The following is a 22,938-nucleotide window of genomic DNA, read 5'->3' on the forward strand; positions in this document are numbered from 1 at the left end:
GATGTATTCAAAGATAACTTATAAAAATGGTTATCACGTCAATTATATTTGGAGGGTTGCTCTTCTGCATGAAGATTTGTGTGTGTATCTACAGACCACTGTTACAAGCAAAGACATCACCATATTCAATACCTTCAATACTGTTTCTCTCCAGTATGAATGGTTTCATGTGTTAACTACATTGCTTATATTCATAGGCTTCCTGTCTAGTATGCCATTTTCTGTATTCAAAGTTGACCATATTATATAATGGGCTTACCCCACTTATTACATTCATAGTGTTTGTCATCATTATCTTGGCTTTAATGTAGTCAGAGATAACGGTTTTGTGAAATGGCTTCATCACTTCTATCATACTTGTAGGATCTTTCTCTAATATCTCCTTTTTTCTACAATAAGAGATAACTGTGATGAGCAAAAGCTTTACCACATTTCTTTTGTTCATATGGTTTCTCTACTGTATGAATCCTTCCATGATGATGAAGACTACAGATATGTGCAAACACCTTACCATGATAAAGAACTTTATAGGGGTTCTTTCCTAGATGGTTCCCTTTTTGTTTCCAGAGACCACTGTGATTTTCAAATGCTTCACCCTGTGATTACATTCATTGAGTTTCTTCAGTATGGTCGTTTTTATGTAATTGGAACGTATTGTAATGTGCAAAGGCTTTACCAAATCCCTTACATTCATAGGGTTCCTGTCCAATATGAGTTATTGTAGGTAAGACCATTGTGTTGTGAATAGGCTTCATCACATTGTTTACATTTCTAAGGTATCTCTACAGAATGTTTCCTTTTATGTATTTGGAGACCACTCTGTTGTGAAGAGGCTTTATCACACTGATTACATTTGCAGAGTCTCTCCACTATGTAGTACGTTACAGGTTTGAAGATGACTGCTTTCTGCAAAGGCTTTACCACATTGATTATGTTGATAATGTTTCTCTCCAGTATCTGTTCTTTGATGCATCCCAAAAGATTAGTCATATGGAAAGGCTTTACCACATTGATAACATTCATAGGGTTTCTCTCCAGTGTGCATCCTTGCATGTACTTTGAGATTATTGCCTTGTGCAAAGACTTTATCTCACTGATTACATTTGTAAGGTTTCTCTCCAGTATGTGTTCTTTCATGTATTCGAAGATACCTGGGCTGTGGAAAGGTTTTATCACATTCATTACATTTGTAGGGTTTCTATCCAGTTTGTGTTCTTTCATCAGCTTGATAATGACTGTGAGATATAAATGACTTACTACACTGATTACATTTATAAGGTTTCTCTCCAGTATGTGTTCTTTCATGTATTAGAAGATAACTCCGGTGTGAATAGGCTTCATCACACTGATTGCATATTTAGAGTCTCCCTCCAGTATGTATTACTTTATGGGTTTTAAGATGACTGCTTTGTGTAAGGGCCTTACCACATTGATCTCATTTGTAAGGTTTCTCTCCAGTTATGTGTTTTTTCATGTTTTCGAAGATAGTGGGGTTGCAAAAAGGCTTTACCACATTGACTACATTCATAGGGTTTCTCTCCAGTATGTGTTCTTTCATGCATTCGAAGATAGCTGGGATGTAAAAAAGCTTTACCACATTGATTACATTCATAGGGTTTCTCTCCAGTATGTCTTCTTTCATGTATTCGAAGATAGCTGGGATGTAAAAAGGCTTTACCACATTGATTACATTCATAGGGTTTCTCTCCAGTATGTCTTCTTTCATGTATTCGAAGATAGCTGGGATATAAAAAGGCTTTACCACATTGATTACATTTATAGGGTTTCTCTCCAGTATGTCTTCTTTCATGCATTCGAAGAGAGCTGGGATGTAAAAAGGCTTTACCACATTGATTACATTCATAGGGTTTCTCTCCACTATGTCTTCTTTCATGTAATCTAAGATAGCTGAGCTGTAAAAAGGCTTTATCACATTCATTACATTGGTAAGGTTTCTCTCCAGTATGTCTTCTTTCATGCATTCGAAGAGAGCTGGGATGTAAAAAGGCTTTACCACATTGATTACATTTATAGGGTTTCTCTCCACTATGTCTTCTTTCATGTAATCGAAGATGCTTGAGATGTACATAGGCTTTATCACATTCATTACATTTGTAGGGTTTCTCTCCACTATGTCTTCTTTCATGTACTCGAAGATAGGTGAGCTGTGTAAAGCCTTTACCACATTGATTGCATTTGTAGGTTTTCTCTTGAGTATGTGTTCTTTCATGTGCTCGAAGGTACTTGAGCTGTGCAAAGCCTTTACCACACTGATTACATTTATAAGGTTTCTCTCCAGTATGTGTTCTTTCATGTTTTCGGAGACAACTGTGGCGTGGATAGGCTTTATTACACTGATTACATATGTAGGATCTCACTCCAGTATGTATTACTTTATGGCGTTTAAGAATACTCCTTAGTGTAAAGGCTTTACCACATTGATTACATTGATAAGGTTTCTCTCCCGTATGTGTTCTTTCATGCATTCGAAAATAGCTGAGATATATAAAGGCTTTACCACATTGATTACATTCATAGGGTTTCTCTCCAGTATGTGTTCTTTCATGTGCTCGAAGATACTTGAGCTTTAAAAAGGCTTTATCACATGCATTACATTTGTAGGGTTTCTCTCCAGTACCTGTTCTTTTATTTATTTGGAAAGTACTTTGACACGCAAGCACTTTACTATGTTGAAAGACTTCAGAGTGTCTGTCCCTAGTTTTGTTTCTTTCCAGCTTTTGAAGATGACTGTGATGTTTGAAGGCTTTATTCCATTGTGTATACTCATAGGGTTTCTCTCCAGCAGTTCTTTCGTGGCTGCAATGATAATTGGGACATGAAAATTTTATTACATTAATTACAATGATGAAACCTTTCTATCTGTATAAATTAGTTTTAAAGTTTGGTCTAATTATAGGGTACATTCTGATCTTAAGGTTTTATCACGGGACTAGAGAGATGGCTTAGCTGTTAAGAGCATTGACTTCTCTTCCAGCGGTCCTCAGTTCAAATCCCAGCTTCCATATGGTGGCTCTCAACCATCTCTAATGGAATTCCATGCCCTCTTCTGGTGTGTCTGAAGAAATTGACAGTGAGTTCACATACATAAAATAAATAATAAAATGAATCTATGAAAAAATGTTTTATCACATTGTTTCCAGTCTTGGTGTTCCCTTCCTTGTGGGTTGTTTTTCATCATTGGAGATACCTGTGAGGTTTAGGGCATTTATTCCATGGCTCACATTTACACCAGATTTTAGATACATCAAGTTTTTCAGATACTTGAAGAAAACTGCATGAAGTCACAGATTTACCTCCATAATTGTGTTCACAAATTTACTTCCACTGTGAGTCATATCATATTTGAAAAGTGAAGGACAATCAAAAATTCCATATTCTTAATGCTCATAGGATTTTCTGCGGTATAATTTTATGGTTGTATTGCAAATGAAGCTGAAAATCTAAGTGACTACAAACTTGTATCACATTCAGAAAGTCTCCTCAAAGTGGGGCCTATCGTATACTGTTGTGGATAGACCTTGGCTAATTATATTTGATGTTAATTACACTCTTCTGTAAGTGGCTGTGAACATGAAATGAGTCAGCCCTCATGTGATTTCCTGTAAACATGCTTCCCATCTTAATTTGTAAAATAAAGAGAGCTGATGATTGGGCAGATTAAAGGGAAGGTTGAGTGGAAGGTTGGGAGAAAGAAGAAGGAGAAAATGGAAGAGGGAGAGGACAAAGAGGAGGAGGAGGAAGAAGAAAAGCAGAGCAGAAGCACATGGCCTGGAGAAACTGCAAGTTCGCAGGGGTCTCATGGAAGGAGAAGGTGGTAGAGTGAGTAGCAGTAGATCTGCCCAGTCTAGGCGCACAGCACGTGTTCATATTAATGGAATTGTATTTCCATTGCTGGGGACTGTTTGGGTTGGAGATTTACTGCAATAGTCTATGATCTAATAAATAGTTCTAGGAAAGAGAGATACTCTGTTTCTTTCAAAATCCTTCGGCTCATATGGCCTGTATCCAGTATGACATATGATATACCTATTAAAAGAATAACAAATAAAGGGTTTCCACCTTACATTCACACAGTTTGACTTTTTGATCCTCGTATATTAGGTAGTAAGGTTTCTCCAGCACAACATCCTTAACGCTCATGAAATGGAATTTGATGGGGATTGCATTGAATCTGTAGGTTCCTTTTGGTGAGGTGGCCATTTTAACTATGTTAATTCTACTAATCCATGTGTGATGGTTTGTATATCCTTGGATCAGGGAGTGGCACCATCTGAAGGTGTGGCCTTGTTGGAATAGGTGTGACCTGGTTGGAATGGGTGTGTCACTGTGGGTGTGGGTATAAGATCCTCACCCTAGTTGCCTGGAAGTCAGTCTTCCACTAGCAGCCTTTGGATGAAGACATAGAACTCTCAGCTCCTCCTGTGCCATGCCTGTCTGGATACTGCCATGCTCCCACTTAGATGATAATGGACTGAACCTCTGAACCTGTAAGCCAGCCCCAATTAAATGTTGTTTTTTTAAAAGACTTGCCTTGGTCATGGTGTCTGTTCACAGCAGTAAAACCCTAACTAAGACAGAAGTTGGTACCAGAAGTGGGGTATTGCTGTGATAGGCCTGACCATGCTTTTATTTGACAGAATGTGGATTTTGGGACTTTGGATTTGGAAAGCAATGGAATGCTTTAAATGGGGCTTAATGGCTCATCCTAGTAGGAATATGGAAGACTTAGTTGCTGGGAGTAATTTGAACTGTGTTGACCTGGCCCAAGAGATTTCAAAGGAGAAGAATTTCAGAATGTGGCATAAAGACTGGTTTTGTGGTACTTTGGTGAAGAATGTGGCTACTTTTTGCCCTTGTCTGAAAAGTTTGCCTGAGGCTAAGGTGAAGAGACTTGGATTAATTGCATTGACAAAGGAAGTTTCAAAAAAGCCCAGCAGAGACTTTGTTCTCTGGTTAAGTCTTATGAAGAGAAGTTTGAACAAGCATAGCAAGCTTAGAAAGGAAAAATATAAAATATATGGTTTGAGTATTAAAGGGGTACCAGGAAGTGAAATGGAACAAATTCCTGTGTTCTAGGAGATAACAGATTAAAGGAGTGGGACCTTGGGGCAAGATCCTACCTAGCTAAATTAAATCCAGGCATGGTGGTACACACCTTTAATCTCAGGAGACAGGCATGCTGATCTCTGCATTCAAGGTCAATCTACAGAGCAAGAACCAGGATAGCCAAGCTTACGCAGTGAAGGATTTAGAAAACATAAAGCTAGTGATAATGTAATAGGACAAGGGGATCATGTTCTAGTTCCTGTATGCAGCAGAACTCGGCAGCTTCAGCCATGTGGCTCTGGCTCTAGAGTTAAGAATGGAAGGAACTACTGGGAAAATTGATGCTGGTTAGCTGGAGCTAAGGAATTAGCAGTGATTAAGAAGAGACTAGCATCACTGAGGTGAAATCTTCTGGAAATTGTTTTCTGGGAGCACAAAGAAGCCGTGTTCCAGAGATAACCAAGGTTGCACCTCATGCTGCGGCTGGACTTGGTAATGTGTAAGAGTCACTCAGGTGGTACTGCTTGTGAAGGAATGAAGGGATAATGGAGAGAAGCTGAGGCTTAGCACTGTGAGAGGCCAGGGAAGGCCATTGGAAAAGGTGAAGCCTCAGCTGTAGTTGATGGCCCAGGACTGAAGGGGTCATGCAAAGGATTTGAGGCTTGGCACCCTGAAGAGAGCCTATGAGAGGCATTGGTGAAGCCTAGTTGGAGTGGAATACCCCAGTGTATTAGAGATGTCAGTACCATGGAGTGATCACCAAGAACTGCAGCCATAGTGGAGTGGATCAACCTGAGCTTAGAGTGCTACAGAGGGCAGAGCTGGAAAAGTGATGCCAGCCCTTAGGAGGAGTCCAAAAGATCAAGTGGAATCCCAGACACTGAAACAAGAAGCTGTAACATTGAAATTGCCTTGGAGACTCAAAGATGTTAAAGATGCCAGAGCCATGGGACACATGCTGAGGAAAGCTGCTAACAGGGAGTGGAACCAGCCCAGGAGAAAGCAGTTTGTTGCAGTCAACAAAGATGAAAAAGGAATGGAGATCTGAAGACTGCTTTGACATCAGCCATGGAGATGCAGAGTTTGGAGTTTGCCCAGCTGGTTTCCTGCCTTGCTTTGGAGATTACAGTTAATTAAGTTGGATGAATCTCAGAAGAGACCTTGAACTTTGTACCTTTAACATTGTTGTGACTGCTATAGACTATGAGGACTTTGAAAGTTGGACTAAATGCATTTTGCATTATGCTATGTTTAAGTATGTCCCCCATAGACTCATGTTTTTGAACAAGTCTATGGGGACCAGGGAGTGGAATGTGATGGTTTGTATATCCTTGGATCAGGGAGTGGCACCATCTGAAGGTGTGGCCTTGTTGGAATAGGTGTGACCTGGTTGGAATGGGTGTGTCACTGTGGGTGTGGGTATAAGATCCTCACCCTAGTTGCCTGGAAGTCAGTCTTCCACTAGCAGCCTTTGGATGAAGACATAGAACTCTCAGCTCCTCCTGTGCCATGCCTGTCTGGATACTGCCATGCTCCCACTTAGATGATAATGGACTGAACCTCTGAACCTGTAAGCCAGCCCCAATTAAATGTTGTTTTTTTAAAAGACTTGCCTTGGTCATGGTGTCTGTTCACAGCAGTAAAACCCTAACTAAGACACCATGCTTGTGCTGTAAGATCGAGAATCGATAAATGGGACCTCATAAAATTGCAAAGCTTCTGCAAGGCAAAAGACACCGTCAATAAGACAAGAAGAACACCAACAGATTGGGAAAGGATCTTTACCTATCCCAAATCGGATAGGGGACTAATATCCAATATATATAAAGAACTCAAGACGGTGGACTCCATAAAATCAAATGACCCCATTAAAAAATGGGGCTCAGAACTGAACAAAGAATTCTCACCTGAGGAATACCGAATGGCAGAGAAGCACCTGAAAAAATGTTCAACATCCTTAATCATCAGGGAAATGCAACTCAAAACAACCCTGAGATTCCACCTCACACCAGTCAGAATGGCTAAGATCAAAAATTCTGGTGACAGCAGATGCTGGCGAGGATGTGGAGAAAGAGGAACACTCCTCCATTGTTGGTGGGATTGCAAGCTTGTACAACCACTCTGGAAATCAGTCTGGCGGTTCCTCAGAAAATTGGACATAGTACTACCGGAGGATCCAACAATACCTCTCCTGGGCATATATCCAGAAGATGTCCCAACCGGTAAAAAGGACACATGCTCCACTATGTTCATAGCAGCCCTATTTATAATAGCCAGAAGCTGGAAAGAACCCAGATGTCCCTCAACAGAGGAATGGATACAGAAATTATGGTACATTTACACAATGGAGTACTACTCAGCTATTAAAAAGAATGAATTTATGAAATTCCTAGCCAAATGGATGGACCTGGAGGGCATCATCTTGAGTGAAGTAACACAATCACAAAAGAACTCACACAATATGTATTCACTGATAAGTGGATATTAGCCCAAAACTTAGGATACCCAAGATATAAGATACAATTTGCTCAACGCATGAAACTCAAGAAGAATGAAGACCAAAGTGTGGACACTGTGCACCTTCTTAGAATTGGGAACAAAACACCCAGGGAAGGAGTTACAGAGACAAAGTTCGTAGCTGTGATGAAAGGATGGACCATTTAGAGACTGCCGTATCCAGGGATCCATCCCATAATCAACTTCTAAACGCTGACACCATTGCATACACTAGCAAGATTTTGCTGAAAGGACCCAAATATAGCTGTCTCTTGTGAGACGATGCCGGGGCCTAGCAAACACAGGAGTGGATGTTCACAGTCAGCTATTGGATGTATCACAGGGCTCCCAATGGAGAAGCTAGAGAAAGTACCCAAGGAGCTAAAGGGATCTGCAACCCTATTGTTGGAACAACATGATGTACTAACCAGAACCCCGGAGCTCTTGTCTCTAGCTGCATATGTATCGAAAGATGGCCTAGTCGGCCATCAATGGAAAGAGAGGCCCATTGGACTTGCAAACTTTATATGCCCCAATATAGGGGAATGCCAGGGCCAAAAGAATGGGAATGGGTGGGTAGGGAAGTGGGGGGCGCTATGGGGGACTTTTGGGATAGCATTGGAAATGTAATTGAGGAAAATATGTAATAAAAATATTAAAAATCAAAAAAAAAAAAAAAAGAAATCCCCTCTCACTAAACTTATCAGATTTAAGACAAGTATATGCGTAACAGCAGCTTGACCATGAACTATTTGCTCAGTAGAAGATTTTGGACATACACACAGTGTGTGTACAATTTGCAATATCTGATTGGTGTGAATGTACATGGAATGGCAGTGCTAGAGTGTAGCTCTAGTGGTGATACAATTCAAACAGTTATATATGTTAAGAAGTACTATGATAGAGGAATGCATTGCAACAACCTATCAGCTGCCTGGAAACAAGGTACTTGGTTTTGTGAGAATCTAATGCTCAAAAACTAACCTAAAGCAGTAAAAAAAAAAATTACTGTTGATGCTCCTTAAAACTTAGAGAACACATTACATTTTCTGCAGAAGCTCATTAGAATATGGTTTCACAAAAAATTACCTTCCATATCTTTTATCATTTTGAGAATGTTCTTCAATGTTATGGTCCTTCCAATTGTAGCCTAAAATATAGGACCAGAAAATAATTATTCTTGGAAATTTGTCCATAAGCCACTATTTTCAATGAACCTTAGAACCATGCCTGCTTTATCTGCCTCATTCTTCCTTATTCTCATTCAAGATTACACAAGGGCATCAATAACAAAGAAATCAGCTGTTCCCCCACCTTATTTTAAAACTGAAAGGAAAATTCAGGTTTACCTATAGTGGTGAGATTCCTGTAGTTCTCCAGCATGACATCTTTGTAAAGTGTCTTCTGAGATGGATCCAGCAAGGACCACTCCTCCCGAGTGAAGTGAACATGCACATCATCAAAGGTCAATGCATCCTAAAATCCCATACATGTGAACAACACAAAGTGTGATAGTGATAATTCTGTAATGAATACTTGACTGACAATATATTCATTTGATCTTGATAATCCCCACACATAGCCCATGACAGAGAAATCCTGCTATAATCATGAAACCATTTTCAAACCTAATTATGAAAACCAAATTATGGGGCTGGAGAACTAGCTTAGTGGTTAAGAGCACCGACTGTTCTTCTGAAGGTCCTGAGTTCAAATCCCAGCAACCACATGGTAGATTACAACCATCCATAATGCGATCTGATGCCATGTTCTGGTGTGTCTGAAGACAGCTACCATGTACTAACATATAATAATAAATAAAGATTTTTTGAAAGAAAAAAAAAGAAAACCAAATTAGGAAGTTCATTTGAGAATGCTGTGGTCTTTTAAGAGCATATAGTCTAGCAAAAGAAATGCCAAGTAAAACACATTGGGGAGGAGGGGGGGGGGCAAACGGATTAACACCACTGATAAATCAGTATAAACAACCAAAAAACTATTAGCAAGCTGGGTGTATTTGCTCATGCCCTTAATTGAAATGCTCACCAAGTACAAACGTGTGTATCTCATTGACTTATATGCCAATCTTGTCTATTAAACAAGTTCAAGAAAGGCAGAACTACTTATTATGACACTCTCTCTGCTCCAAAAATCTATCAAACAAGCCAGGCTTCGTGGCTCACCCTTTTAATCCCAGCAATTGGGAGGCAGAGACAGGTGGATTTCTGAGTTCGAGGCCAGCCTGGTCGACAAAGTGAGTTCCAGGAATGCCAGGGCTAAACAGAGAAACCTTGTCCCCCCCCAAAAAAAAAAATCTAACAAACAACAACAACAACAAAAACAAAAACCAACAAAATAAAAGCACTGAACAACAAAATAAAAACCCAAAGAAGAATGATAGAAAGAACCTTACAGGTTTTCAGTGAACTTCCTACAAAGAATTAAATGGTCACTGTATTTCTTCTGTCTTCATATTTCAAGATCCTGAAATTCCCCAGTTCAAATAAGTTAAATAAAATGTTACTTAATAAATGAGATGTTACTTAAAGGGATGGAGAGATGGCTCAGTGGTTAAGAGCACTGATTGCTCTTACAAAGGTCTTGAGTTCAAATCCCAGCAACCATATTTTGGCTCACAACCATCCTTAAAGAGATCTGATGCCCTCTTCTGGTGTTTCTGAAGACAGCTACAGTGTACTTACATATAATAAGTAAGTAAGTAAGTAAATAAATAAATAAATAAATAAATAAATAAATAAATAGATGAATCTTTAAAAAGAAACAAAAAAGAGGTACTTAAAGGCAATCGATGTTTAAAGGTATAAGGAACAAATGAAAACATTAGCAAAGTAAATGCTTTTCAAAAATAAACAACATAGTGTGTAGTAGAGATGGCTCTGGCTTAATATCTCTTGCTGGTCTTAGATATAGGACTCAATTGCAAGTACTTATCGTGGAAGCTCAGAACTACTCATGACTCCAAGTTCAGGAGTTCTGAGGCCATCTTTTGACTATATATAATGAGGACCAAGCACACAGATGTGCATATGCATGCATAGTCATTCAAATATTTCAAAACAAACACAACATGAAGGAAGAATGTCTCACTCTTAAAATTAAATGAATTGGAAGGATCAGGCAGTATTAATGTCACAATTACGTGCCATCCTGAGAATTAGAATAATACTCTCTGGCAAATATTATTATTCAAGATGTAAGTGAAGCTCAAAACAACAATACATGCTTGTCATGTGCAAAAAAACATCCATTCCTGGCCCTGAAACAATAAAGCCAGGCATATTGACGCATATATAATCCCAACCGAGAAGAGTCACATAGGTAGATCTCTAAATGTAGGTCCATTCTAGTCTACATAAATACTTCTAGGACATCCAGGATTTCACAGAGAAACCCTGTCTTCAAAAAGAAAAACAAAGCCGGGCGTGGTGGCGCACGCCTTTAATCCCAGCACTCCGGAGGCAGAGGCAGGCGGATTTCTGAGTTCGAGGCCAGCCTGGTCTACAAAGTGAGTTCCAGGACAGCCAGAGCTATACAGAGAAACCCTGTCTTGAAAAACCAAAAAAAAAAAAAAAAAAAAAAAAAAAAAAACAAAATTAAAACTACAATAGACACAAAGAATAGGAAATGGGTCTATACACACTCCAATCCTATTGCAAGGAGGACTTTCATCTAGAAAATTTCCTCTTACACAAGGTTCAAAGACCTCCGTGTAAATAGTTATTAAGGACAAATGATGTGCAAAGACACCATCACAGATAAGAAGATTTTACATTCAATTGACTGCATTCTGACTCTGGTCACTGTAAGTTCATGGTCATCACAGGATGAAAATATTTATAGTCTAACTTTAGTGATTCCAATATTCACCAACAACTTGTACCCTGTTCAAATGTCCAAGCTCTCATAGCTCCCTACAGCTACTTTAGAGAAGAATCCTGGAATGAACCTGTAAGCCCCCACCCACTAGTACTACTAATTACTGGGCTTACCCAGAGTCCTTCATTGGCTAATACAACCAAACCAGTTCTCAGGAAAGTAGTAGCTCCTCCATTAAGGGATCAAAGATCAAAAGGTTCAGACAGTGAGGCCCTTCTAACTCTGTCCTTCCACCCTCTGGCTAGACAGAACACTAGACTGGGAAAATGTATTTTAGTCAATCTTTGGAGTCACCAGAACCCTTCTTGTTCTTCCAAGGCACAGGGTCTTCTTTGTGAACATTACATGAAACAATCAGTGTACAGTGCAGTCAACTCTACTTCATAGGAAGTAAGCCCTGCACCCAAACTTGAGTCAAATTCAAACAGTAACAAAGATTGAAGTAAAAACTGGCAGCCGGGCATGGTGGCGCACAACTTTAATCCCAGCACTCCATAGGCAGAGGCAGGTGGATTTTTGAGTTCAAGGCCAGCCTGGTCTACAGAGTGAGTTCCAGGACAGCCAGGGCTACACAGAAACCCTGTATGGAAAAACAAAACAAAACAAAAAACTGGCCATGAATGTGAAAACAAGGTGTGGTAAATGGAGGTAAAAGAAAATAAAAATGAAAAACAAAACAAAACAACAACAACAAAAAAAAAACGGAACAACAAAAACAACAAAAAAAAACATGGCTGCTCCAAGGTATAATGGCGTGGTAAGTTTATTAGGGAAAAAAGGAGGACATAGGCAAAGGCATGGACATCTTGGAGAGGTCAGAGCAGTCATGAACATGAGCCTTGCAAGAGAGGGAGGAGAAGAGAAACAGAGCAAAGGGAAAGGAGGGAAATGGTAGAGAAAAGGGCCAGGTCACCAAAATGGCCCAATTACATCAGGAAGAGCTGCACAGAGAAGGGCAGTTCAATCACTATGTTGGGGGTGTGTTAAGACAGCCCTAACCTCTAACAGGTAGACTCTGAGGGATGCTGGGAGAAACTCAAGGCCAGGTCCTCTTTGACTTGTTAAATAGGTCATTTGTCCCAGGGTTTGAAGCTGAATAGTAGGGAGGAATGAGAAGGTTGAAAAGATTTAGGTAAAATCTCAAAAATCATTTTAAAGTTGAGATCGGCTTTGTGGGTCAATATTCTCTAGGGCTTAGACATAAGTATTTGAGCACACCAGGTATTACTCATATATTTTCTCTCTGATTCTGCATTTTCAGTCAGGAGTAATAACATTTCTGTTAGGAAGAGCCACACCAGTCTGTCCATATCTTCTGTATTGGTTAACTTGCTGAAACTACAGAATTTTGGTTTCTAAAAATGAGTTCAGTTCTTTACCCAGAGTTTTGATTGCCCAGGTTTATGAAACTGCCAATCAGGACTTTTAATGATTATCAAACTTTGATGATCTGACTACTCATTGCAAATGACAACCAAATATTGTGAAACATGAAAGCTCCCGTCCTTGTCCCCCCATCCCTCTCTGTGCTGTGAATACAGCAGCATCAGAGTTGGTCAGTGAAGTCAATTCTGTCTCTAGTGCCATTTCATTTTAAATGCCCAATAAAAGGGATGGAAGTCAGAGGACCCTCACACACTGGTCTCTATTCCATTTCACTGATTAGTAAAGGTCAAGCCTGAAAGAGATGCAGGAATGCCTTCAAGTCACTGGCAGGATGAGGTATGCAATGGTACAATGTGACTGTAAATTCCAAGCATGAGGGAAGTCAAAGATTTAGAAAGTATTATTCTAATGAGAAACCAATATTAAAGCACTTTAAGGAAGGAATGAAATTCTCCTCCGCCTCCTCCTTCTTCTTCTTCTTTTGTTTTTGGTTTGGTTTTTTTGTTTTTTTCAAGACAGGGTTTCTCTGTACAGCCCTGGCTGTCCAGGAACTCACTTTGTAGACCAGGGTGGCCTCTAACTCAAATATCCACCTGCCTCGGCCTCCCAAGTGATTAAAGGCGTGTGCGCCACAACTGCCCGGGGCTAGGAATAAAATTCTTAAAGACTAGGAAACGCAGAGGCAGGGAGGCAGAGGCAGAGGGGCAGAGGGGCAGAGGGGCAAAGAGGCAGAGGCAGGCAGAACTCTCCTAGTTCAAGGCCAGCCTGGTAGATGGCACAAGTTCTAGGAACACAAGCTCATCACTGAAAAAAACCAGTTTTGAAAAATAGACACCCCAAAAACTTAGTCAGTATGGCCATGGTACCAAAAGCAATCTACAGATTCAATGCAATTCTACTCAAAATTCAAAAACAATTTTCTACAGACATTGAAGTTGCAATTCTCAGGCTGGAGAGATAGCTCAGCATTTAAGATCATTGACTGTTCTTCCAGAGGTCCTGAGTTCAAATCCCATGAACCACATAATGGCTTAGAACCATCTGTAGTGAGATCTGAAGCCCTTTTCTGGTGTGCCTGAAGACAGCTAGAGTGTACTTATATATATATATAATAAATAAATCTTAAAAAAATAGAAAGAGGAATTCTCTACCTCAAATGGAAGAACAAACACTCCCAGGATAGCCAAAACAATCCTGAACCATAAAAGAATCTCGGGAGGCATCACAATTCCTGATCTCAAGCTGTACTACATAGCAATAGTGATAAAAACCAAACGGTATCAGTAGAGACAGGTAGATCAATCTAATAGAATCGAATACCCAGAAATGAACTCATACACCTATGGACACTTCTTAGGCTGCCTGCTTGGTGGCTCAGTGTTTCGAGATCTCCAGGTCCAGGTCAGTTGAGACTACTAGTCTTTCCATGGGGCCACCTTCCTCCTCAGATTTTTCCTCAAATTATTTCACTCAGTAGAAATAGACAGAACACTACCTAATTCATTTCAAGAAGCTACAATTACTCTGCTAGCTAAAGAACATAAAAATCCAACAAGGAAATAGATCATTTACCAATTTTGCTTATGGATACAGATGCAAAAATATTCGGAGGGTAGTGGTGCCTCACTGTATAATCCCAGCACTTGGGAGGCAGTGGCAGCCGAATTTCTGAGTTTGAGGCCAGCCTGGTCTACAAAGTGAGTTCCAGGACAAGCAGGGCTATACAGACAAACACTGTCTCAAAAAAAGAAAAAAGAAAGAAAAAAAAATTTATCAAACAACAAAAACAAAAACCAACAAAATAAAAGCACCCAACAACAATAAAAACAACAAAATAAAAATCCAAAGAAGAAAGATAGAAAGAACCCCAGAGGTTTTCAGTGAACCTCTTACAAAGAATTAAATAGTCACTGTACTTCTGTCTTCATGTTTCAAGATCCTGAAATTCCCCACTTTAAACTGTGACATTAATAAGATGTACTTAAGGCAATCGATGTTTAAAGTTATAAGGAACAAATGGAAACATTAGCAAAGTAAATGATTTTCCTAAATAAACAACATAGTACAGGAGAGATGGCTCAGTGCTTTATATCTCTTGCTGGTCTAGATACAGGACTCACTTGCCAGTCCTTACCATTGAAGCTCAGAACTATTCATTATTCCAAGTTCAGGAGTTCTGAGGCCATCTTTGGACTATAGTGAGGACCAAGCACACAGAGGTGCATATGCATTCATAGTCATTCAAACATTTCAAATCAAAGACAACATGTAGGAAGAATGTCTCACTCTTGAAATCAAATGAATCAGAAGGATCAGACAGTATTAATGTCACAAATTCGTGCCATCCTGGGAATTAGAATAATACACTCAGGCAAAATTTATTGTTCAAAATGTAAGTGAAGCAGAAAACAACAATACATGCTTGTCATGTGCAAAAAAACATCCATTCCAGGCCCAGAAACAATAAAGCCAGGCATCTTGACGCATATAGAATCCCAGCTGAGAAGAGCAGATAGGTAGATCTCTAAATGTAGGTCCATTCTAGTCTACATAACTACTTCCAGGACATCCAGGGTTTCACAGAGAAACCCTGTCTTCAAAAGAAAAACAACAAAACTAAAACTATAAAAACATTACAATAGCAAACTCAGGTAGGATTGAATGGGAATTGCTTCTACACTATCATATTTGATTTAGGATAGAGTTTATATGATGACAGCATGACAGCATGAGAAAGAAGCTGTCTGATCACTTTTAACCACAAGCCAGTAGACACAAAGAACAGGAAATGGGTCTATGAACACTCCAATCCTATCCTCAAGGAGGACTTTCATCTAGAAACTTTCCTCTTACAGAAGCTTCAAAGACCTCCCCTCAAATAGTTATTAAAGACAAAAGAGTGTTCAAAGACATCATCCCAGATAGGGAGATTTTTCATTCAATTGACTGCATTCTGAGTCTGGTCACTGTAAGTTAATGGTCATCGCAGGATGAAAATATTTATAGCCTAACTTTACTGATTCCCATATTCTGCAACAATGTTTACCCTGTTCGAATATCCAAAGAGTGTTGACAGTCAAGGCAGTCTCTTGACAGATACATCTTGTAAAATCAGAAAACAATTTATACCTTTCCACCATACAGAGGCATAGAATACATATTCCCATTAAAAAAAAAGGAATTATAAAATTAAAGAAGATTAAACCAAAGCAAGTAAGAACCCCAGCAGGACAAACACTCAATCCTGTAGTTATGTCAAACTCATGCAGCTTCAGGTTCAAAGGACTTAGATGCCCTACTCCTTCAACTTCTCATAAATCTTCCTCTTTGGTTACTTCCACTCCCTACACACAGTGGTCCATGCAGATGTCTCATCATTCAGATAGATCAGTATCTTGTGGTCTCAAATTGCAACTCAGGCTTCAACCTCACATTTTCATGTAGGGAAGTCTTACAGTCTCCTCAGTGCAGCTCTGATTCTCTCAACCATAGAAGGCTGGAATAAGGGAGCAACTAAAACCATACACTAAGAATTCATGATATTATCTTTTTCATCTTTCCTAATCCCAGAACCAGTACAAGATAAGTGATCGTGCCAAGTTTGGCTTCCAAGTTGTGATGATGGACCCTGCAGCACTTACACCACAATTCCAACACATAGATGCTTCCTGGAACTCTGAAACACTTTGTCTACTCATTACATTTCTCCAAGTCTTAACAGGATACATTTGGGAACCATCTTCGTCTTTCAAGGGATAGCAAAGGCTTGCTCTTTAATGGTGATACCATCCTTAAAACTCCTGTCTGTGTCAGCACTTGACTACTGTGCAAACTCCCCAGTGCTGTTTTTCTCCATGAACCACAGCCTTTGTTTTTACTTTTCCCCAGCAGTTGCTTTTCTTCCACTCTAGTTGTAGATTAGCCATTTTTTAATTTTTAAAAGGTTTATTCATTTATTATATGTAAGTACACTTCAGCTGTCTTTAGACACTCCAGAAGAGGGAGTCAGATCTTGGTAGGGATGGCTGTGAGCCACCATGTGGTTGCTGAGATTTGAACTCAGGATCTTCAGAAGAGCAGTCGGTGCTCTTAACCTCTGCGCATGGGGTTTATAATTCCCCAAATTCAATTCAAAAATTCCCAGTCCTAGTGATTTGCACACAAGATCATGTTGAACAGTAATTTAACGTCTACTTCCTGTCACATAGATTTTTTCACAAGATGTGGAATCTGACATGTCCACCTTCACAATACCATGCACACCTGGAAAACCTGTGCATCTTCAAAACTCCTATTACGCCCAATAGTTGAGTTTCCTTGAATCACATCTTTGCAGTTGGTGGTCGTGAAAAGTTCAAAGGATTGTAATCAAATATTAATGAAGGATGATCTCTATCACCTTCTCTCTACCACTTTCTTAACTATTGGGAAAACTTATCCCACAAAATAGAATGTGGAATGCAATGGTCAGAACTTCTAGGAACTAGACCTTCAGGTTTCCACTAGCCTTCCCACTGCATACGAAAACCAATACTTCCTTGTGTACCATGGAAGGAGATACTATAAGCACCACACACTTCCATTGCCAGGGCTACTCCTCCCTAGGGAATACATACTCAGTGAGGCTCAAGGGCCAAGAGCCTTTGCTCAGGTTACCATATGTACTAACAAAACCACAATCTAGCTCACAGTACATGTCACTCCTTAACTAATTGGACATGCTCTTCCTGGTCTGGTGACAGTGGCTCCCAGCCTGAACATGGCATGGATTCTGGACTCCCTCTTAGCTCCCTAAAGCTACTTTAGAGAAGAATCCTGGAATGAACCTGTAAGTCCCCACCCACTGGTACTACTAATTTCTTGGCTTACCCAGAGTCCTTCATTGGCTAATACAACCAAACCGGTCCTCAGGAAAGTAGCAGCTCCTCTATTAAGGGATCAAAGATCAAAAGGTTCAGACAGTGAGGCCCTTCTAGCTCTGTCCTTCCACCCTCTGGCCAGACAGAGCCCTAGACTGGGAAAATGTATTTTAGTCAAACTTTGGAGTCACCAGAGCACTTCCTGTTCTCCTTCCAAGGCACAGGGTCCTCTTTGTGAACATTACACGACACAATCAGTGTACAGTGCAGTCATCTCTACTTCATAGAAAGTAAGTCCTGCACCCAAACGTCAGTCAAATTCAAACAGTGACAACGATTACAGCAAAAACTGGCAGCAGAATCTACTTATATATAATAAATAAATAAATCACAAAATCATAGAAAGTGGATATCTCTTCCTCATATGGAAGAACAAACACTCCCAGGATAGCCAAAACAATCCTGAACCTTAAAAGAACTTCTGGAGACATCACAATTCCTGATCTCAAGCAGTACTACATAGCAATAGTGATAAAAAACCAAATGGTGCCGGGCGTGGTGGCGCACGCCTTTAATCCCAGCACTCGGGAGGCAGAGGCAGGCGGATTTCTGAGTTCGAGGCCAGCCTGGTCTACAAAGTGAGCTCCAGGACAGCCAGGGCTATACAGAGAAACCCTGTCTCGAAAAACCAAAAAAAAAAAAACAAAAAAAACAAACAAACAAAAAAAAACAAAAACCAAATGGTATCAGTACAGAAAAGGAGATCAGTGGAATATAATATCCAGAAATGAACTCATACACCTATGGACACTTCTTTTGTAAAGAAGCCAAAACCATATAATAGAAAAAGAAAGCATCGTGAACAATTGTTCTGGTCTAACTGGCAGTGTGTACATAGAAGAATCACCCTGCACAGGATGGATCAAGGACCTCAACATAAAACCAGCTACACTGAATCTAATAGCAGACAAAGTAGGAAATACCTTTGAACGCATTGGTACATGACACAGAATTTCCCGAGTACAACATCAATGGCTCAGGCTCTAAGACCAACAGTTAATACATTTCTTGAAAATGAAAAGCTTCTGTAAGGGAAAGGACACTGTCAATAGGACAAAACAGTAGCCTACAAACTGAGAAAAGATGATCACCAACCCTGTAGCCAAGAGAGGGCTAATATCCAAAAGTTATAAAGAACCAACCAGACAAACAAACAAACAAAATTGTAGAAGATACTGGAGAAACTAGGCATTTCTGTGTTTCCCATCTTGCCAAGAAGGTTTCAACACACAAGCCCATGCTTAAATATTCAAGCAGATGAAGCCCCAGAGCAGAGTTATTCAGAGCAGCTAAGACCACAAAAAACCTCACTAGTGGCCCTGTGTAGCTGAGGTTCCTGCTGTGCGCTCAGCCCCAAGGAGGACTCACCATACTCGCTCCAGTTGTCCAATCGCCTGTCCCTTCCCATTGGAAGCAGCTGCCATATACTCACCATGTAGCGAGGTCAGAGCTCGCCTGAATTCCCCTCACAGCACCCAGCAGTAGCACACAGAGCAGGACACACAAAACACACCAGCCTCCTCAGATACAGCAAGGAACCAGCAGCAAGGCACCGGGAAGCACCCACCTCCACTTCTGACTGGCAGGTCAGACTGGAGGCCTTGATTGGCCAGCGAAACTCGAGTGACATAAGCAACTCCCTTAAGGTTAGTGTGTGCTGAAGGGACCCAGTTTAGTGATTCCTGGCCCAAGATGCTGGTCCTGGGCAAACTGTTTTCCAGATAAGTAGGGTGAGAGTGCACTGATGGGATAAGGCAAAGTGGTTGTGCTAGGACCCCAGGGGCCCAAATGTTGAGAACGTGACCCCCAGAGACACAGCTTGACAATAGATCACTGCAATGGCCAGAGGTTTTTATTCCGAAGCGCATAGGGTTGCTCAGCCTCACAGGGAAAGTCAACCATGATTGCTTACAGTACAGTTTTTTGTTGTTGTTGGTTTTTTTTTTTTTTTTCTTACTCTTTTTTCCGGGGCTTGGGGGTAGGGTTACACAACTTTATCATTGTTGGCTAGCGAAGTAACAGTTATGTTTTTAACTTTTGGTGTCAGCCAGCGATGTGTCAGAAACTTTGTCAGCAAGGTCGGTTTATCTTAGAATTCAAACTGAGGCCAGGGTCCCAGGGACCGTTATTATTGTTATGGCTAATTTTGAGAGCACCTAGTCTTGCTATGGCAGTTGTGGTCATTTTGACCATTAGTCAGTCCCCTCAGATGGGGAAGGGGCCAGGCAGTCTTAAGCTTCTTTTCTTTACCCTGGCAGGGAAAGGCTTGTTTATATTAGCAGGGAAGGGACAAGGAGCAGGGGGAAGGGAAAGGCTTCTGCAAACTGAGAATTCCTCAAGCAGCAGGGGGAAGGGAATGGCTTCTTCAAACAGCTGTGATGTACACTAGCCAGGCTAAAAGTATAATTCTTCCTTTGTTCTACCAGGCTTCCATTCCAGGGCTAGACCTTTTCCAGATCTGGAGAGACTTGCATTTCAGTAGCACTTGTGAATGCCCTCTAACCCCCTATGCTTGCTTCCAGCACTTCCCCTTCTCCCTCCTGTAATCAAGGCAGATAGCTTACAGGGCCCATTATTTAATTTGCAGTGAATTGAACAATCCAGGCCATAGGGGAAGGGCGCCCAGAATATTAACAATTCAGGAGATTTTTAGGAAACACTAAGAATTTTGTTCTGTGGTTTCATGGTCGGGTCAGGTAAACTGCAGCTTTGTTTCACCTGGTAGGCATCAGACTTTACACAGCCCCGTAAGAAAAGCAGGAAACAGATGACAAACTCTACACAACAGTATTGCTAGCCAGCACATCTTCCTTAGTGGGAAAAGGAAAAAACCCACAGCTGTATTAATAAAGGTATCCTAATGGACAAAACTGATAGAACAGATCTCTCTGTGTATGTAGAAAGTGGATTTATTGGAATGGCTCATAAGCTCTGGTGCAACCAGCCCAACAATGTCTGTCTGCAAATGGACAGATGAAGAATCTAGTAGTGGTTCAGTCCATGTGGCTGGATGACACTGCTGGTCTTCAGTCTATATCACAATTAGGAAGAAGTAGGCCAGTTTTGAAAAAACTGAGCTTGCTAGTCAGAGGTAAGACATGAAGACAAGGAGAAAGAACTACCACCTTCATTGACCTTTATAAATGTAGTCTGCCACTAGAAGCTGTGGACCACATTAAAGATATCTCCTATCACTTCAGAAGATCCAGATATAAAAAAGGGTTTACAACTTAAAAAGATATAATCATGAAAAATCCTTCACAGAACCGGAACTGTAGCAATTTTAGTTAATTCCATGTATAGCCAATTTGACGACCAAGAATGACCATCACAAGAGGCAAGACAGAAGACTTAAGACAGATTTTGTTCCATTTGCAGGCAAGGAGAACCTGGGAGTCATTTCCAAATCAATGCTTCTTGTTTAATTTTAAAACTTGTTTACATTCATTCATTAATTGTTTTTTACAGTTCATACTTCATCCTCCTCCCTGTCTGCCCCGTGACCATTCTTCATACCATACCTTCTACCCCCACCTCTGTCTCCAAGAGGATGTCCCCACATCACCACTCAGCACCACCAGGCTTCCCCAATCTAGGTGGCTTCAAGTCATTTCATGGTTAGGTGCATCTTCTCTCACTGAGGTCCAACCATACATTCCTCTGCTGTTGGGGGCCTCATAACAGCTGCCTGCTTGTATGCTGCCTGCTTGGTGGTTCAGTGTCTTGAGAGATCTCAGGGTCCAGGTCAGTTGAGACTGGTGGTCTTTCCCTGGGGACACCCTTCTCCTCAGATTTTTCCAGCTTTCCCAAATTCAACCACGGGGGTCCCAGGCTTCTGTCCATTGGCTGAGTGCTAGTATTTGCTTCTGATTCTTTCAGCTGCTTGCTGGGCTACTCAGAGGGCAACCATGCTAGGTTCCTGTCTGCAAGCACATCACAGCAGCATTGACAATGTCAGGACCCTGGACCCCCGTGAGCTGGATCCCTATTTGGGCCTGTCACTAGATGTCCTTTATCTCCTGCTCTTCTCCATTTTGTCCCTGCAGTTTCATCAGACAGGAACAATCCTGGGTCAGAGCTTTTGACTGTGGGATAGAAACCCCATCTCTCTAGTTATCATGTTCCTCCACTGGAAGTGGACTCTACCAGTTCCCACTCCCCACTGTAGAGCACTTTATCCATGATCCCTCCCTTTGAGTCCTGAGAGTCTTTCAACTTCCCTGTCACCAGTCCATTCTAGAGTATCCCCCTACCTCCAGAGATTAGCTGTTTCCATCCTTTCTGCAGGCCTTCAGTCCTGTTCCCCAAACCCAATACCTGATCATGTTCCCTACCCCCCCTTCCTGTATCCACTCCCACCCAGGCCCCTCCTTTCTGCTGTTCCTCCCCCACCTTGGTTACTTTCCCAAGTGGGATTGAGGCATCCAGACATGCGCCCTCCAGCTACTTCTCCCACTTGCAAAAGCGCTTCACTCTTTAATGTGGAACAGGGTGTTGGGGCACAAAGGTCCTTGCAGCCACAGATCACCAGGGATACTAGGAATTTTAAATATACAGAGGCCTGCATTCAATGAAGGAAAAAATATTACCTACATTCAACCTAAATGGCTGGAAGTGCATTTTCGTACTGACTCAGTGACCTTTTGGCTCTCTGTGGAGACAGATCTCATATAATGTCTGCTATAGAGGCAGACCTTACTCAAATTCTCCAAAATGACTGTCTTTAACTCTTTCCTTCCTAGATGGTTACCAATCATTAGATGCCAGGTCTTCTACATACAGAAGTCCCCCTCACAGTTACATGTACTTTGTAAAAGGGTTTCTATGTAGTCACATATTAAGCTTTATGGTGAACTCGGATTTGAAATGATTGGACTGATTTCTGCCTGGACACCTTTTCCCAAATTGTACTGTGCTTTCAATATGCTGACAACGAACCACATGATATTACCCTTCCTGAATTCTGATACAGGTTGACAAAGTCAGTCTGCACCTAACTCTAATTCTCATCTCTTAGAGTGGCCCACTTTCCTGTCTAATGCCTACAGGGGCCTACTTGACAGATCTTTGGCCCACCAGAATCCTAGAATGCCTTGGCTGGGAAACATTATCAAGAGTAGAAAACTGGGGCTGGTGAGGTGTCTCAGCAGTTAAGAACACTGACTGCTCTTCT

The 22,938-nt window shown here is 40.9% G+C and overlaps 1 protein-coding gene across 1 annotated transcript; it reads right to left on the reverse strand.

Moving 5' to 3' along the window:
- Positions 1 to 1,397: 1,397 nt before the first annotated feature.
- Positions 1,398 to 19,291, reverse strand: LOC110289067 (uncharacterized). The gene is made up of 4 exons (XM_085841823.1): positions 19,198 to 19,291; positions 8,913 to 9,039; positions 8,653 to 8,713; positions 1,398 to 2,817 (listed from the first exon to the last, which is right to left on the reverse strand). The coding sequence occupies exons 1-4, from the start codon at positions 19,198 to 19,200 to the stop codon at positions 1,422 to 1,424; spliced, it is 1,587 nt and encodes a 528-aa protein (XP_085697949.1). The 5' UTR covers positions 19,201 to 19,291; the 3' UTR covers positions 1,398 to 1,421.
- Between the last annotated feature and the right edge of the window lie 3,647 nt (positions 19,292 to 22,938).

The sequence above is a fragment of the Mus caroli genome, unplaced genomic scaffold (assembly GCF_978045245.1).
Source record: "Mus caroli unplaced genomic scaffold, Mus_caroli_1 scaffold_8, whole genome shotgun sequence".
NCBI classification, from domain to species: Eukaryota; Metazoa; Chordata; class Mammalia; order Rodentia; family Muridae; genus Mus; species Mus caroli.